The sequence below is a fragment of the Momordica charantia genome (genome assembly GCF_013281855.1).
Source record: "Momordica charantia cultivar OHB3-1 chromosome 2 unlocalized genomic scaffold, Mcharantia_2.0 BLBB01000002.1, whole genome shotgun sequence".
In the NCBI taxonomy this organism is placed as follows: domain Eukaryota; kingdom Viridiplantae; phylum Streptophyta; class Magnoliopsida; order Cucurbitales; family Cucurbitaceae; genus Momordica; species Momordica charantia.
This window is the reverse complement of record NW_028275160.1, coordinates 11,952,266-11,970,911: the sequence shown is the minus strand read 5'-3', so window position 1 is coordinate 11,970,911 and position 18,646 is coordinate 11,952,266. Positions and strand designations below refer to the sequence as shown.

Below are 18,646 nucleotides of genomic sequence, written 5' to 3'. Positions count from 1 at the left end.
CTTTTAGTGCCGTTGCATAACATTCTCGTGAGGCCTTCTGTTCGCCTCTGATGATCCCTACGCCACAGGAGGTTGGATTCTTCCTCACCTGATGGTATGTGGAGGGGACAACCTATAGCTCGTGTATATATGGTCGTCCCAATATTGCGTTATATGCTGACGCACATCAACCACGACGAACACTATAACATTTCGAACTTTGTTGTCATTTTCTCCAATAGTGACCGGGATGTCAGTGCAACCTTCCACTGCGACCATTTCTCCTTAGAAGCCCACTAGGGGTGTTGGACATCGTTTCAATTGCGATTTCTCTCATCCTAGAGCAAGATATGTTGAAAGTGATAGTATGTTGGTGGATGCACCTCCATCAATGAGTACCCGTCGGACCTGCACATTATCAATTATAGGTGAGATCACCAAAGCGTCATTATGTGGTAGATGAACTCTGGTCAAGTCGTCTGCAGAAAAAGATATTGCGACTGTTGACAGAACATATGATGTATTGACTTTGTGACTAGTTTCTTGAATGAGGGTTTTCCTCTTATTGCCTAAATGTCCTCCACTTGGACCACAAAAAATGGTGTTTATCACTACAGGCCTTTTTCCAGCCGCTTCTCTTTTCTTTGGGTGAGGGAGATTTGTCTTGATCGTCACGATCTGTTCGGTTGAACTTTCTCTTCTCTTGAGAAGAACAGGAATCTTTCTTCCCAACATACTTTTTCAAATGACCTCGCCTGGTTAGGTTTTCTATCTGGTCTCTCAAGTCAAAGCACTACGAAGTATCATGTCCATGGTCTCTACGAAACCTGTAGTATTTGCTCTTACTTCGCTTATCCGTACTCGACTTCATTTTACCTGGCTTCTCCAACATCGTATGCAAATCGCTATTCTCGATGTTGGCCAGGATCTCTGATAAGGGAACATTGAGCGGGGTGTAATGGTCGAACTCCCTTAAATGACGATCATGAACTCATACCATTCGTTCTGGTCGAGATCGATTATCGTGGGTAGACCTCTTTGTCTCATAATTACGATTTGCATGACTTTTTTTCGACTGCGAGCTCTGCCTTTGAGCTTTTGCATGCCTAGATATTACGGTTTGATGTTGGAGATGTTTTGCGCGGAGTACATCTTCTGCATGCATATACTGACATGCTCGCTGGATCGCTTCGGCGTAAGTCCGGAGTATATCTTCTGCATGCATATACCGACATGCTCGCTGGATCGCTTCGGCATAAGTCCGGAGTACATCTTCTACATGCATATACTGACATGCACTATGTCGGGATTATTTATTGCCGAAGTGAAAGTCATCCTGGCTGCATAATCCGAGTAGTCTGAGACTTTAATTTTCTCTACCATAAATCTCCCGACGAAGTCACGTAGCGACTCGTCCTCCGATTGATAAATGGTGAGGAGATGTGTATTGGGAGTTTTTTTGTCATGCTGCGTCGAAAATTGGCTTATAAAGATCTTCCTCAACTATTTTCCAGGACCCGATGGTTTTAGGTTTCAATTGCCTGTACCAGGACCTAGCTTGGCCCTTCAAAGTGATGGAGAACGTCCTGCATTTCATTTCGTCTCCTGCAGCATTTAACTCCATCAAGCCTTCGTATAGGTCGATGTGATCAATCGGGTCGGTTGATCCATCGTACGATTTAATGTCGGGTTTCTTCATCTTTGGTGGGAGTGGATATGCCATTATGGGAGCCGTGAAAGGAGGATCCTCTCATTCACCCTGCTCTACCCAACTGGCATTATCAGTCTTACAGCTTTGCTTCAAAGCTTCAAAATCGTTATGAAGTTTACTGATTACCTCTTTCATGGAATCATTTACCTTCGGTACATGAACCGTGGCCTGATATGTCGAAGTTGTGGCAGTCGCCGCGGCTGGTGGCCGCTGAATTGTGTTCGAATTGGCCCCACCTGTTCCGGGGGTAGACCCCCAATTCGGTGTAGCTGGAGTTTGCTGACCAGCTTGCTGAGGTACATTACGCTCATTTGACGTCTGATGTAGGCCTAGGGCTTCCGCTGTAATATGCACCTGCAATCCTTCCCTTGGATCCATCATTGCGATTCGCCTTGCCCTTAAATTTTAGTCGCTCATGGACCGACACGCGTGGTAGTGCATCTTCCTCCCCTGACACTACCGGGGGTTTTCCGCGCGCTGGGTCCCTTGGAATCGGAGACTCAGCAGTATTTTCCTGCACATCAACTTCCCGGACCCTGACCGATGGCCCTGGTGCATTCGTGTCTCTTGCTATTGCCTCTGGAACTTGGCTGCGACGTAGAGCTGCAGTCAAATTGGCAACTCTACCCTTAACTGAACAACTCCGGCCAACTCAGATCGAACTTCGTTGAGCTCTGCACGAAGCCCTATCAACTCCGGACCCATCTGCCGAGCGTGCTTAAGGAACTTGGTCGTGCCACGTTCCTTCTTCCTCCATCGCCTCGCATCAATGGCGGTCTTCCTCGCCCACGGGTCGGAGTGCGCACTGTGTTTTGAGTGCAACTGCTGGTGTACGATCGTTGTGACATTTCTTCATCTGCCATCGCTTTGTTGGTTGATGTTGGGACTTTCTCTACCTTTAAAAAGATTAGAGACTTGTGCAAGCGCACACGGTCACAAGTAATACTCGGAAGTAATCCAAGGTAAAATCCTCAGGGACTTGTTGCTTTTCAAAACTATTTGTAAGAAGTGAATAGTTCAAATATGCAATTGTGATTTAGGAAGAAAAATGTGACGAAATGTTGTTGTTTAGGGTTTTAACTAACAAGCAATTTAATAAGACTAAACCTCCTTGTCTCCTACCTTGGTTTTGATGCAAAACATGGAAAACACACTATGTTGGGAAAATGCACCAGGCGCAATTCCTAGCTTTTCTTGGGATTTGAGTTCTACTCTTTTACTACCGTTTTTTGTTGCTGCAGAGGCTAGGGTAACTTTCAATCATATTCCTATGTGTGATTACAATCCTAAAGAATATCTACCAACTCATTTGCATTATGGGTCAGAGGGTTTATGCCTAGGACCATATTTTATGCGCTTATTCCTAAGTCACATCCCATATTGGTTTCCTATTATTTTACCTAACTCACCTTTCCCAAGGTTGGGCTTTGGTGTATAAGTCAAGTTCCCACCGTCCGAATGGAAAAAAGACGTAAAGAGAAGTTTTTAGAAACCAACCCTAAAAACGTGTTCTACAACTAGAGAGCGTCTAAAAGAAGATGAAATGAAGCTTGGAAGGGATGGTTTGCTGATGGAGGGATATCCTTTTATAGGTTGGTTGAAACTCCCCTCCATTTTAGGTGGAAAAGGGTTGAGATTCACCTAACCACTTCACTTGGACTTGGAGTCACGGTTTTGAACATGTGGGAAATGTCTTCCTTGCCCTTCATTAATCAAAACGTGCATTTTGACAATTTGCCCTCCAAAAATGCGCCGGGCACAATTCTGCAAAAACAGAATTCTGTTATTTTCTTCCAACTTTGACCGCATTTATCTCATATTTTTCCTAAAGTATCATAGTTTGACTTTTATGCAAAAATAATCTATGCATATTCTACTTTAAGAATATGTGGTCTTTTTGGCAAATAATAATGGAAAATGGGTAAAAAATGTGGTCAAACAGCGCTACCGACACATGTTTCTACAGTAAAAAGTCAACCCTAACAGTTGACCACAAAGACTGCTTTGTCGATTTATGATTCAAAGAGAACTCTCGTCCCCACAGACGGCGCCAATTGTTCTTACAAAAAATAACCGGTAATCACAATAGAATCCTGAGAACACTCTTGGATTTGAACCTGAAAAAACAAGTAAGCACTCTGTCGATCTAATTAGTCTCTGTGTCAAATCAATTAATTAGAAAGTTCAATAATCAGTTTTAGCATACCATCTTTATTTAACCATGTGGTATTTATAGATGGGTAGTGGTCAAATGACCGTTGAGGAGCTTGGCTCCTTTTTTGAATTACGCCGTTAGTTTTCCATGAAAATAGGAAACTGCACGTTGAGTGGAGAGTGGTTTGGCTGTTGTGGCGTAAAAAGAGGGGTAAACTGTTTATCGTAAAAAGAGGGGTAAATAATTTGTATTAAATTATTTTTTCACTTTATTGTTTAGTAAATTAGTATGCATAAAATTTAAATAGTTTTCTTGGAAAATTGATATAACATATTATTAAATTTTATATTCACGTAATAAAGCACACAAAAAACTATAACATAGACTTGTAAAATTGTAAATAGACACTCATTCTTAAAAATTAATACAAATTACTCAATACATATTTGTATCAATTTTCGTTTCCAAGAGAAATTACCATTTTTTTATACAATATTGAATTAAACTTAAAATATTCGTTCATATTTTAGTAAAAAAAGTATTTCTTCAAAATAATATAAATATTTAGTTGATTTGTGAAAGGTTATTTAAATTAAATAAGTAATATTATAACTAACCAAACAATTACGTTGTAACTAACCAAACAATAATTTAGGGATATGGATTTTGGATTTCACAAAAAATAATGTAAATTAGTTTAAAAAATCATTACATATATATTTGACCTAATTACAAATGTTTAAAACTAAAAATAGGTTCAATAGAATATCCAACAAATTTTGTAACAAAACCCCCATTTTTTTTCCCTTGATTCTCTCTCTGATTTTCTCAGTTAAATTTGCTGAATAAGTAGTGGAGACTGTGAGATGAACAAAATCAAATTACAGTGAAAAAAAAATGGGCGATCGAATAGATAGAGGTGTGAAAGCTGCAGCTGCTCCTGCAAATAATCAAATAAAGATAGGAAGGTTATGCTTCGACTGTTACGACACCGTTTTCTGGATTTGTACGTCTTTGATTTCCATTGGAGCTAATATTGCATTTCTCTTATCAACTTCTCTGTTGACAAATATGAATGTCGTTGAATATTCGTGTCTCATTTGGGCTCTTCTCAACCTCGTTATCCATTCATCTGTGTGGCTACTCTTTAAACATGAATTACTACGTTATGAGCACGGTGGACCTCCAACAAACACCAAAAACAAGAACAATTCTGACCTTTTGATTTCCCTGTGGAATCTTGCCCCGTTTCTTAAATCTATTATGCACCTTTCTACCCTTCCTCTCTATCACTGGGCTTCGCATCACTTGGAAAACGACGTCTACTCGGTTCGATGGCTCATCAGTCTTTGCTCCACCTCCCTCTGTTTATCTCGATTGTACCGATGCCAGGTTGATTGCGGAGTTTTTAACGCTCTCATGGGCATCACCATTGCTACCATTGTTAAGGCCAACTTGACTGGCGCCAGCTTGTTTTTCTATGGAGGCATTCTCACTTCACTTATATATGTTAAGAATCTGATGATGTAATCAGCTTTGTTTTCTATTTTTCATTTGCTTAATAGGTAAATTGTTTTCTTTTTTTTTTTAATTTTAGCTTGTTATTTTTGTATTCTTTGTGGACAATAATTTTGTATTCTTTTTTATGTTTTTAAAAGTATCTATTAATTTCAAGGGTACTCAAAAAGAAAATATATATATCTAAGGAAGTAAAAAACAAACAATAATACTTAGATTAGAGAATCTTTGATTTTAAATAATTGGGGTAGTTATATAGATAGAAAAACACACTTGGCAGAGTGCCCATCCGTAAAATGTTTAATTTAAACTAAAAATGCATAGGTAGATTTGATGCGAGAGAAATTAAATTATTTATTAAAACAATTGATGAGAATTATTTATATTGTTGGAAAACATTTGAGAATTACATATTTGTTAAACCCCATACTGAAAATATTGCTTCTTGTTCAAATTTAGAACAATATAGTTATCGATAATTATTTCTTAAAAATGAGAGCAAGCAAAATCAAACTTTGAAAAAAGTATTTAAATTTTTAAAACAGTACATTTAATAATTAATATGAAAATTAAAGTTGGAGTAAAAATTAAGTTATCCAACTAACTAATTTCCGCAAAATCTCATGGATGAGATCATTTTCTTCTGTTTCAGATTTCATCCATTACTCATGTATTTATCCCTCCCTTTATATCTGAAACCCTAGTTTCGTTTTGGAAAATTGCCGTGGGTATCAAAAATCTATTTCAAAATATATGTCTATTTTTAAAATTTTTAAATATAGTAAAAATTTTCAAATTATTAATGGTAATATTTCGTTTTAAAAAAATGGTAATCTTTAATTTGAAACAGTTAATACGAAACTGTTGCAAGGATCCCTTGGCTGCTAAATCACTGCAGTAATTTATTAGTATTTTTTCCACCTTTTTCTCTGGACAAATATGTGTTAAGATTCTTTACTTGTTTAAACTTTCCTTAGTTAATTCTTATCCTATATAATTATTCTCCTCTTCTCCCATTGGAGAATCATTATGTGTTGCTAGAAATCGCTGCAAGGGTTAATTTTTCGTTTGAGTTTCAAAAAAAGACGTTGCAATGCAACAAGACGGGCTGCCGATCTCATTTTGGAATATATTAATATCCCTCCTACTAGCAGTGCTCGCGACAACCTTTGCGTCTTCATCTAAACTAGTGGCAAATATGTGGGAGGATATAAAAACGGCTTCCTCTTCTTGGTCAACAAAATCGACTTTTTTTTATAATTATGACACTTTCACGAAGTACTCTCACTTAGTCTTCCCATATTGTTAGTGTCTCACGAAAGCTAATGTAAGGTATTACTATAAAAAGCAAAAGAAGCCGAGACAATTCACAATTCAAACTCATCCCACAGGTTCGAAACAATGAAGATGTGGCGGTGAGAAGAAAGTCAAAACATGAATTAAAGTAGAGTTAAAGAGAATGGCGTTACTCATAATTTCTTCACACATGTCCAGATTTCCTTCAAATCACAACTCCAAATCTGAACCACAAGAATTCAACGCAGACGCATAACAGAGCATCCAAACAGTACAAGACCACAAATCAAAGACGTATCATACGAATGACAAAGTTCAAACCAAAAAAAAAAAGGAAAAAAAATTGAGATCGCGGGGTAGAATTCAGAAATGATTGAACGCGAAATTAGAAAGTGGAGTTAAAAGTGAGTCAAATCACCGAGCAAACAGGGAAGGAAAGAAACAAAAGAAGCAAACAAATCTTTTTTATTTATGTTTCGTAACATATCATTGAAAAAAAAAATTATTTTGATTATTTCCAAAATTTCGAAAATGAGAAACAAAAAACATAATCACTTGCAAAATCCTTAAATTTATGAGAAACCAGAAACATCAACGTTTACGAGCCCTAATTCTCTAATATGTCTTGTTTCTTGTTTTCAATTTTCTTAATAAATCTAAGCATTTTACAACTAATTATAGTTTTCGTTTTTTTCAATATCATCCTCCTCGAAACAACGCAAAACAAGATTCTCATTTCTTATTTTCATTTTCAATTTGTTCAAAACAAAAACAAAAATAAATTCCAAACCTCAAATTCGGCTGTTCTTGCGGGGATGATGATAAATGAGTGCGCGTCAGCCGGCTCTAGTTTCCAACCGTTCTGCACGTTCTTCTCAAAATTCAAATTAATTAATATCGTTAATATCGTTTCTAAATTTAGTTCTCTCCCCCTCTATTTAAAAACAGTGACAGCTCACAAATAAAACCAAAAACTTCTTCTATAATTATCAAAAAATAAAAAAAAAAAAAGCAAAAGAGACACAAGCCATGCATCCCACAGAAAGGCATATGGTTCTGTTGCTTGTGTTGGCAAGTCTGTTGGTGGTGGCTGATCAACAAATAATAACCCAAATAGGGCAGGCACTGAAAAACATACCTGTAAAGAATCCTGATACAGCTTGGCACATTCATGTGGTGAATGGGCTGAGCAAAGACTCTTTATTTGTGCACTGCAAATCCAAAGACAATGACGTTGGCTTACACAACTTGGCTCGTGGATTTGAAATCCAATGGAGCTTCGATGAGAACGTTTGGGGGACGACACTATTTTGGTGCTTCTTGCGGAAGCCCGGTGCCACTGCCTCGTTCGATGTCTTCTGGGTTGAAAGTCGTCATAATTGGCTCCACCATAGGTGCGCCATATTAACTTGTATTTGGATAGCCAAAGATGATGGAATTTACTTGAGAAACAATTCCGATCACATCGATGAATTGATTCACAAGTGGGGTAAGTAAAACTTTGGCTCATCTTTATTATAGTATTAATAAACAAAGATAAATTATTTATGAAGGGGGCAACAAATGAAAATTAGGTTATTTACCTAATACTAGTCAATGGCGGATCTAGGATTTGATTTCAGGGTAAGATATATCACCATAAACTTTGATAAGCGTTGCAATCAGGTGCTATACGAAATTAATAGCATTTAGACAAAAACAACATTAAAGCTTTTTTTTTTTATAATTTGTAAGTTTTAGAAGAATTAATTAAATATTGTTTATTTGGTGAAATTTGTGAGCTTGATTATCGCTACATTAATTATTTTTTGGAATTTTTTAAAGATTATTTTTATTTTGGATTAATATGGGTAAATTAGTGAAAATTATAGAGGATAAAAATGGCAACAATTACCAAAACTTAGAGTTATATGTTGTAATTGAAAGTTTATGAAAAGATTTGATATTACTCCCCAAGTTTAGGGGGGTAAAAAATGATATTTTGCAGAATATAATAAGTATGACATTAGTTTGCTCAGTACAAATGTTACAAGTTATTAGTTATTGTAAAATAAATAAAATAATAATAATTTTATATATACATAAACTAATATTAGCTTGTCCAAAATAAAATATAATTAAATTATAAGAAAGATAATGTGTATTCATCGGTAATTAGCTCTTGAGTTCAAATTTTGTCACTTTTATCTAGTAATAAAAAGAAAATATTTGTTTTTTTATTATATATATGTTAGTAAATTTAAATTTACTAAAAAAATATGAGCCAAAAAAAGATAAAATAAAATAACTTCTTTTAAATAAAAAACTATTTATTTTTTAAACCATACCGATTAAAATTACATTTTTTTTCGAAAACATATTAAAAATCAAATCTTGACCTCCCGAGATATTGATTTTACCCTCAAGAATCCAAGAATATCGACCTCCTGAACATTTCAAAGGTTCTGGGTTTTTCCTTTACCAAAATTTTAGTTGAAGATATTTAATAAAATTAAGAAAAATAACATTTATTGTATAATATTATATACATTTGTCAAATATCATACATGTAATCAAAATAAAAATGTTAAAAAGATGATCAATAAAATCACAAAATAAGAGAAGAAACATATTCCAAAATAATGTCGAAAGAATTAAACTTACGCTTGGAACATAGGTAGGCAAAACATTATATGAGGAAGTACATCAATCTACTTTATTTGATAACAACATGGAAAACTTACCGTCTTGAGAACAAAACTCTAGTTTTTACATTCTTATTCAAATGTCTCGCGAGTCAAATGATGAAGAAGAAAGTTGTGGTGAAAATAGTTTATAGTGCAAACTTTGAAAGAAAATGAATAAGGAGACAAAAAATGAAGAAAATAAAACAAAAGTAACTATAAGGGAATGAAAGAAGATAAAAGAAGTTAGGTGAGTAGAAGAGAAAAAAGAAAAAAAGTAGAGAGCGAATAAGGAGACAAACCTTAGGAGAGATCAAAAAATGAGAGTAGTAGTCTTAAACCTTAGGAGAGATCAAAAAATGAGAATAGTAGTCTTTCTTTGTGATGTGTTTCGCCATCCCCTAAACCTAGTCACCTAATTCACAAATGGAAATAATATTTTTACTAATTACACAATCAATCAAATATTTTATTACAAATTTTGATTTTTACCCCTAAATCAAATTTAAAACTTTTCCATAAATAGTATTTTGTTTTACTTTTATTGAAAAGATTTTATTTTGAGAAAACATGGAAATTCATATTTAATAAAAAAAAATCTTTATTATTTTGTTACTTTTTTTATTAAAAATGATTTGATTCTAAAAAATAGTAGGATATTTAAACCAAATACTTTTTATTTATTTTATTTTATTTTTTGATAAAACAAACAAAAAAAAGAAAATATTTCCCACAGAATATAAAAAGATAATTACTATAAATTAAGTAAAAAAAAGAATGATGAAATGGAATATCAGACAAGTTTAGGGGTCCACAGTTTGTCCCCCTTTGTTCATCCTTGTAGAATTAAAAGGTGGACAAAGGCGTAGACCTCAATTTCTTCAATATTCTAATTTCATCGAATGATAGATGAGAATAAAATTTAAAAGTAAGAAGAGAAAAACGGCAAGAGGTAAACCCTAAACCGTAATTCAAAGACAACTAGGGGCAAATGCTAAACCGTAATCGGAAGACAGCTATGGGTAAACGCTAAACAGTAATTTAAAGACAACCAGGGGTAAACGCTAAACTGTCGAATGTGGGACGACTAGAGGTAAACACTAAACCGTAATTTAAAGACAATCAGGGGTAAACGCTAAACTGCCTGATGTGGGACGGCCAGGGGTAAATGCTAAACCATAATTTAAAGACAGCCAGGGGTAAACGCTAAATTGTCGGAAGTGGGATGACTAGTGGTAAATGTTAAACCGTAATTTAAAGACAGCTAGGGGTAAACACTAAACTGCTTGCTGTGGGATGGCCAGGGGTAAACGCTAAACCGTAATTTAAAGACAACCAGGGGTAAACGCTAAACTGTCGGAACCGTAATTTAAAGACAAACTATCGGATGTGGGACGACCATGAGTAAACACTAAACCGTAATTTAAAGATAACCAGGGGTAAACGCTAAACTGTCGAATGTGGGACGGCCATGAGTAAATGCTAAACCATAATTTAAAGACAGAAAGGGGTAAATGCTAAACTGCCTGATGTGGGCGGTTAGGGGTAAATGCTAAACCATAATTTAAAGACAGCTAGGGGTAACTACTAAGCTGTCTGATGCGTACAAACATATACATATATATATATACACACACATATATACATATATATACCCCTGCTAAGCTGTCTGATGCGTACAAACATATACATATACATATATATATACATATACATATATATATATACATATACACATATATATATTTTAATTTTTTGTGAGAAACTATGTTCAGGGACATAAATATACAATTTCAAAACGAAGATTTTTACTTTTACCATTCATTTATTTATTTATATTTTAAAGAGAACTTGGGATACAGAGACAAGGTGTGTAATAAGAAAAGGATAAATGTAAAAGAGAGAAGAATGACGAAGGAATGGATATATTCGATAGGTAAAAAGAAGGAGATGAGAAAATAAATAGAGATATGATTTTATTGGTCACGAAAAGATTACAGGTATTTGATAATAAAAGTTGAAAGCAACAAAGATAGCTCTTCTAAACTTGCCAATGGCCCAGTAAAATGTAATAATGTAACCTCCTGCTTCATGCAAAGTATCTCTTAACGTAATCCGAGTTAATCGATCCTGACAAATCATCTCCATCATTGTTGTCAACAGTAAGGCTCCTCCCGAAAAGGCATTTTTCACCACAAAGGCCTTCGTAGCTCGGAGTCCATTTTCCTCGATTATCCTTTTGAAATGGGAGTATTCTTTTCAATACTAGATCTCCTTCTTGAAAATGACGATGACGTACTTTCTTTTGATGAGCTCTCATCATTTTCCTTTGATAGAGTTGTCCTCTACATAATGAGGTTAATCTCTTTTCTTCAATGAAATTCAATTGCTCATATCTTGTTTGAAGCCATTCAGATTCTTCCAACTTTGCTTCCATCGGAACTCTTAGAGATAGTATTTCCACCTCCAATAGGAGGATAGCTTCCATGACATATAATAAAGAAAATGGGATTGCCCTAGTCGACGTGCGAACCACTGTACGATATCCATGTAATGCGAAAGGAAGCATTTTGTGCCAATCCTTGTACGTAATGTCATCTTTTCTATGATCTTTTTAATGTTTTTATTAGCTGCCTCCATTACACCACTCATCTTCGGACGATAAGCTATCAAATTTAAATGTTTGATCTGAAATTGCTTACACATCTCATCTATTATTTTATTGTTCAAATTTCTCGCATTGTCTGTAATTATTATCTCTGGAAGACGATAACGATAAATCAAATCTTTCTTTATAAACTTAAGGATTACATTCCTTGTGACATTCTGTATGAAGCTGCTTCAACCCACTTTGTGAAATAGTCAATAGCCACGAGAATAAAGCGATGCCCATTGGTTGCTTTGGGTTCGATCGGACCGATAATATCTATGCCCCACATTGAAAAGGGTCATGGTGCTGACAGAATATGTAAAGAGAATGCTGGAGCATGAATCTTGTCTACATATATTTGACATTTATGGTATTTTCTAGCGTACTTGATACAATCTGACTCCATTGTTAGCCAATAGTATCAAATGCGAAGGATTTGTCTAGATATCATGTGGCCATTAGCGTGGATACCACAAATACCAGCATGGACCTCTTTCATAATACTTTTTGCTTCTTTTGCATCAACACGTCTAAGAAGGACCATATCATGATTCCTTTTGTACAACACTTCTCCATTCAAAAATAATTTCATAGCGAGTCTCCTTAAAGTTCATTTATCATTTTCTGAAATTCCTTCAGGATATTCCCTATTTTGAACGTATTGCTTAATGTCGAAGTACCACGGCTTCCCATCTATTTCTTCTTCGATATAGAGACAGTATGTTGGAACTTCTCGTTTTTCAATCTTGATTGATCCTACCTCCTCGTTTAATCCAATAATAAACATGGATGACAATGTTTCCAATGCATCAACGATTTGATTGCTTTCTCGTGGAATATGATCAAAAGCTACAGTTATGAAGTCTTGACATAAGTCGAGTATATGATTTTATATGGAATCAACTTATGATCTCGAGTTTCCCATTCGTCATTAAGCTGGTGTATCCTAATAACGAATCTCCATAGACTTGTAACTTTTTGACGTTCATGTCACAAGTCGCTCGAATTCCCATACTGTATGCTTCGTATTCTGCAATATTATTGGTACAATCGAAGTACAATTCGACGGTCAGTGGAAAAAACTTTTTTTCTGGAGAAATTAATACTGCTATAATTTCATGCCCCAGTTCATTTGAAGTTCTGTCAAACAACATAATTCAAACGTCAGGATTTGAGATTTCTTCTTCCTTGTCTATTGTCACGATATTTTTGTCAGGAAAATCCAAGTTCATTGGATCATAGTACTCCAAAGGCAAATCCGCTAGGTAGTATGCAACAGCACTTCCTTTAATTGCTTTCTTCATCACATAAATTATATCATATTATGAAAGCAAAACTTGCCATCCGCCAATCCTTCCGAACAACGATGGATTTTCGAATATGTACTTTATTGGGTCCATTTTTGAAATGAATCGTGTCGTGTAGTATATCATATAATGTCTGAGTCGATGGGCTGTCAAAGCTAATGCACAACACATCTTTTCGAGTACTGAATAATTGGCCTCACAACTTGTAAATTTTTTACTCAGATAATAAATAGCTCGCTCCTTCTTGTCTGAAATATCATGTTGTCCTAAAACACAACTCATTGAATCGTTTAATACTGTTAGATACAAAATGAGTGGACGACTTAGCGTTGGGGGAACAAGCACTGGAGAATTTTGCAGATAGGACTTGATCTTGTCGAATGCGATTTGACATTCATTGTTCCATTTGGTCGTATTACTTTTGCGAAGGAGTTTTAGAATCAGCTCACATGTTGCTGTCAAATGTGAAATGAACCTTTCTATATAGTTTAATCTTCTGAGGAAACTCTGAACTTCTTTTTGCGTTTGAGGAGGTTTCATTTTGACTTTAGCTTTGACTTTATCTGGGTCCACCTTAATTCCTTATTGACTCACAGTAAAACCTAACAGCTTTCCCAAAGAAACTCCAAAAATGCATTTTGATGGATTGAGCTTAAGCTGAAACTTTCTCAAACATTCAAACAACTTGCGTAACGTAGCTACGTGCTCTTCTTCCAGGCGAGACTTTGCAATCATATCATCGACATATACTTCGATCTCTTTATGCATCAAGTCATGGAATAGCGTAACCATGACTCTTTGATATGTTATCCCAACTTTTTTTTAAATCGAAAGGCATGACTTTGTAGCAAAATGTTCCCCATAATGTAATAAAAATTGTCTTTTCTTGATCTTCAGGTGCCATCTTGATTTGGTTGTACCCATAGAAACCATCCATAAAAGAGAACGTTGAGAACGCAGTTGTATTGTCATCCAGAATGTCAATTTGTGGCAAAGGAAAATTATCTTTAGGACTTGCTCGGTTTAAATCTTTGTTGTCCACACACATCCTGACATTTCCATCATTCTTGGGAACAGGTACTATATTCGCAACCCACTCAGGATATTTGGCTACAGTGAGGAAACATGCATCCAGTTGCTTTTTCACTTCTTCTTTGATTTTTAACAACATATCTGGCTTTAATTTCCTCAACTCTTGACGAACTGGTCCACATCCCTACTTTAAAGATAAGCAATGTACAACTATATTCGTGTCTAGTCCTTGCATATCTTGGTAAGACCAAGCAAAAATGTCATGATATTCATGTAACAACTCTATTAATTTACTTCTACTTTCATCTTTAGTGGTACCTCCAATTCGAACTTCTTTAACCTCACTTTTTGTTCCTAAGTTGATGATTTTGATTATTTCTTCGCATGGTAAAGTGACTTTTTCCTCTTCTTCCACTAAACGGAACACCTTAGGTGATATGTCATCAGTAACTTCACTCTCATCATCCTCGACATTTAAGACTGGAGTATTGAAATCAAGCTCGAAATTACTATCAATTTTGCTTTCAAACATATTGTTACCAAACCTGATTTATTTTATGGGGAAGAGAGATAGAGAAATGAAAAGATAATAAATAAGGGATCAAAGAAAGAATAAAGCTTTATTGAATATGTAAAAACAGGACGCCCTTAATACAAAGCAAAATAGAAAAATCCTATAGTCTTTAGCATAACTAATAGGAAACAAGACAAAAAAAAGAACATCAAATTACTCTTGGGTTTCTTCAAAGTGAATAGGCAGCTCAACGAATTCCCAATTGTTTAATTCACAATCTGGAGGACATTGATACACCAAAGAGTCTATCTCAGGTTATGGTAATTCTGCAATTATGGCACTAACTGATAAATCCGACATTTTCAGTACCAAATCATCTATTTCATCTGCACCCTTTGTGAAGGTCTCATAAAGAGGAGGTATATTCATCTTCTTGATACTCATTTCCTGATTTGTCAATCTAGCGCTTCTTTGTCTTTTCTTTCCTTTTTAGACATCCTTTCAGCCTGCAGCCGTTGGGTTATAACCTAAACCAAATCTCTCGACAGCTTTGGGTAATAATAATGGTTGGCTCCTTCCCTGATTATATTTTCCCAAGTCTTTACCAGGCTTGAATCCTTCTCTTATCATAGTTTTTCAACCATCATTGAAGCTTTTGATAATGACTGTTCAAAACTCTGATCTTTTGCATGAGTGAAGATTGTGGCATTTGCAATTTCAAAGGAACGAAAAGAACATTCCAGAGCTTCTTCTGCTGCCTCTACATAGGGGGTATCGGTAGATTTAGTGACGAGCTTCTTCTGCGGAATGAATCCACAACCTACCTAACAAACAACTATAAGTCGGACTTATGTCCATCACTTGAAAGGTCATATTGAAAGTACGAGGTCCAATTTTGATACGTAGTTCAATATCACCTACAACTCCTCTACGGGTTCCATCAAAAGCTCTCACAACCATGCTACTGTGTTTAATGTGAGTTGAATCTACCAGTAACTTTAGTAGCGTAGACATTGGCATCAAATTTAAAGATGATCCATTATCGACAAGAACTTTTGCAATCGCGTGATCTTTGCATTTTACCACTTTATGTAGTGCTTTAATATGCCCACTACCTTCTGGTGAAATTTCTCCATCCGTGAAAGTAATAGTATTGAAAGAAATAATATTTCCCACGATTCCGCCCAACTTTTCAACTGTGATGTCATGGTTCAAATGTGCTTGATTCAAAACATCCATTAAAGCCTTGCGATGTGGCTTAGAATTAATGAATAGCGATAGCGAGCCGGTCGCGATGCAACTGTTCGATCACTTTATATTCACTGTGCTTGGTCAACTTCAAAAACTCAGAAGTCTCTTCATTAGATAATATTTTCTTAAATTAACTTACCTTAACCATAACAGGTTCTTCACCCAAAATCTCCTCTAAATCAAGGCAGTCTTTCTCTTTCCCTTTTTCAGTCCGAATTTTATGCTGCTCATCGACTTGTGACGCTTTTAAGGCTTCAGGCTTGTAGCATCTTCCACTTCTGGTCATTCCATTAACTCCAAAAATGTTAGTCACGATGGAGACTTCTTCGTCGAGAGTACAACAACCATAATGTGATGGTACTGCTTTATTATCATTAGGGGCTAGGAACTTGAATAGTTAAAGGCTGCAATGAATGAGTTGGCTGGAACGATGCAGGTTGTTCTTTAAAAAGAACCACCAATGGTTCTAGCTTGAATGAATATTTTGATGACGCCTCTTCTTCTGTGACTATATTGACAAAGTGGGCTTCTACATCATTTCCCTATGTTAAACATGTTGCTTCACTGGAATTCAGACAATCATCCCGTTAAATGTTGATATACGAAGCCAGTAACCTCTTCCCCTACTAATGAGCATGTATGGCATTAACTGTCGGGTTGCCAAGATTAGGAAGTGGATTGTGAGTAACATCTAGCACCTTTTTTGCCTTTTGAAACTTAAGTCATCCTGCCTTAATCAAATCTGCACCTTCCCTTTGAGTGTGTAACAACTTTCTGTTGAATGACCCACTACTCTTGAGTGGTAATCGCATCACGCATTATGACCGTACCATTTTGGGTATGGTGGCTGCATAGGTTCCATAGTTATTGGAACAATTTTTCGATTCTGAATCAATTGTGGTAGCAACTCTGTATATGTTAAGGGGATTGGATCATAGCTCCTTGAATTATTTCAGTAACTTCTTTGAACATCATACAAGTTAGAATTTCACGTATTAGCACAAGCATCTAACGACTTACTGTAAGAACTTTGGGTTTATCGCCCACCGGATAATGTATAGCCTTTAGATTTCCAGCAAGTGGTCTTTTACCATAACTAATCTCTTGGATTTCTCCCTCTTTCTTTTTTGGGATAAAATTCTTTTTTGTGTTGGCGTCCGATGTTGTATCCATCATCCTTCCATATTTCACTCCATACTCGATTCTTTCTCCAATAGTAATGATATCTAAGAAATTTGTGGAAGCTTTTCTGATCATTCGGTTATAGTAAGGAGATCGAAGAGTGTTTATGAACATGGTCGTCAATTCTTTGTCCATTAATGGAGGTTGAATCTGTGCTGCCATATCTGTCCATCTTTGTGCTTACTCTTTAAAGTTCTCTGTGCTTTTCTTTTCTAGTCGTTGGAGATCCAGACGATTTGGTGCCATATCCAAGTTATGCTTGTATTGCTTGATAAAAAGATCTGCCAGGTCTTTCCATTTATGCACATGAGCTCCATCTAGTTGCATATACCAGCGGGACGCGGAACCAGACAAGCTATCTTGAAAGAAATGTATCAAAAGATTTTCTTTATGGACATGTGCTGCCATTTTTCTGCAATACATGATTAAATGGTTCCTTGGACAAGACATCCCATCATACTTCTCAAACTCGGCTACCTTAAACTTTGGAGGGATAACAATATCAGTCACTAAGCATAATTGTGTTGCATCTATGCTTCCAAATGCGTCCGCGCCTTCTATAACCCACAACCGTTCTTTTAGAAAATCTAACTTTCCTTTCGATGTAGTATCTTCAACTTTTTTGTAACCTTCCCCGAGTTGCAAGATTCATGAACATGAATGGAATCATTCATATCTTTTCTTTGTTGCACCAAAGGGTGAACTTGATCAGGCACCATGAATGATTGATTTTGAGTTGCCCATTCCCCAAACGAAACCATTGGGGGCATATGAGTGTAAAAAATTGGTTGACCAGGTACAACAGTCATGCCCTTATGCGGAGGTACCTGTGGGGTAAAACCAGGAGGATAAAGTTGGGCATCCTCTAGTCCTCCGACGACGTTGCTGGTCCTTCTACCATTGATTTTCCTATCTGTGCCGTGAGCAGGTCCAAAATCTTTGTCATTTGCTCTTTCAAATGTTCAACATCTTGCCCATATTCTAGGTTTCGCTCATTATCTTGTTCAGCCATGATCCTTGATTGCCCTCTTGTTCGATAAGGATGTCGATTTTGAGGTAGTTTGGCTATTTTGTCAAATTGTTCGTTAACCTCCCTATTTTTTTATGAAAAACTGTAAAGAAATTTTTTTGCTTTATAACAAACTTATTTAAAATTAACTTTAATGAGACATGCAATCATAATAAAAACTTTATTGGCTCAAATTGTTGTGCAAAGTTGAAAAATGAAAGACTTTAACTTTATTAAATTAGATAAATAATCAAAATACAAGATTGAATCTAAATATTTGGAATAAATGTTCTAAAAGAAATGAGTAAAAAGGGAAAGTTCGCTACATAAGACGACTAAAAAGTCTTCTAACTCCTCTCAATTTGACTGTAGTGGCGAA

General features: G+C 35.8%; 1 protein-coding gene across 1 annotated transcript; it reads left to right on the top strand.

Moving 5' to 3' along the window:
• Nucleotides 1-1,279: 1,279 nt before the first annotated feature.
• Nucleotides 1,280-8,445, top strand: LOC111017469 (S-protein homolog 1-like). The gene is made up of 2 exons (XM_088120940.1): nt 1,280-1,324; nt 7,614-8,445. The coding sequence occupies exons 1-2, from the start codon at nt 1,280-1,282 to the stop codon at nt 8,154-8,156; spliced, it is 588 nt and encodes a 195-aa protein (XP_087977066.1). The 3' UTR covers nt 8,157-8,445.
• The last annotated feature ends 10,201 nt before the right edge of the window (nt 8,446-18,646 follow it).

What these genes read in the sequence shown, in the direction of transcription:
- LOC111017469 (XM_088120940.1), top strand. Translation starts at nt 1,280, where the DNA reads ATGTCGGGATTATTTATTGCCGAAGTGAAAGTCATCCTGGCTGCA. An exon ending in TGAAAGTCATCCTGGCTGCA is followed by an intron (nt 1,325 to 7,613) that starts TAATCCGAGTAG and finishes AAACAGTGACAG; the next exon opens with CTCACAAATAAAACCAAAAA.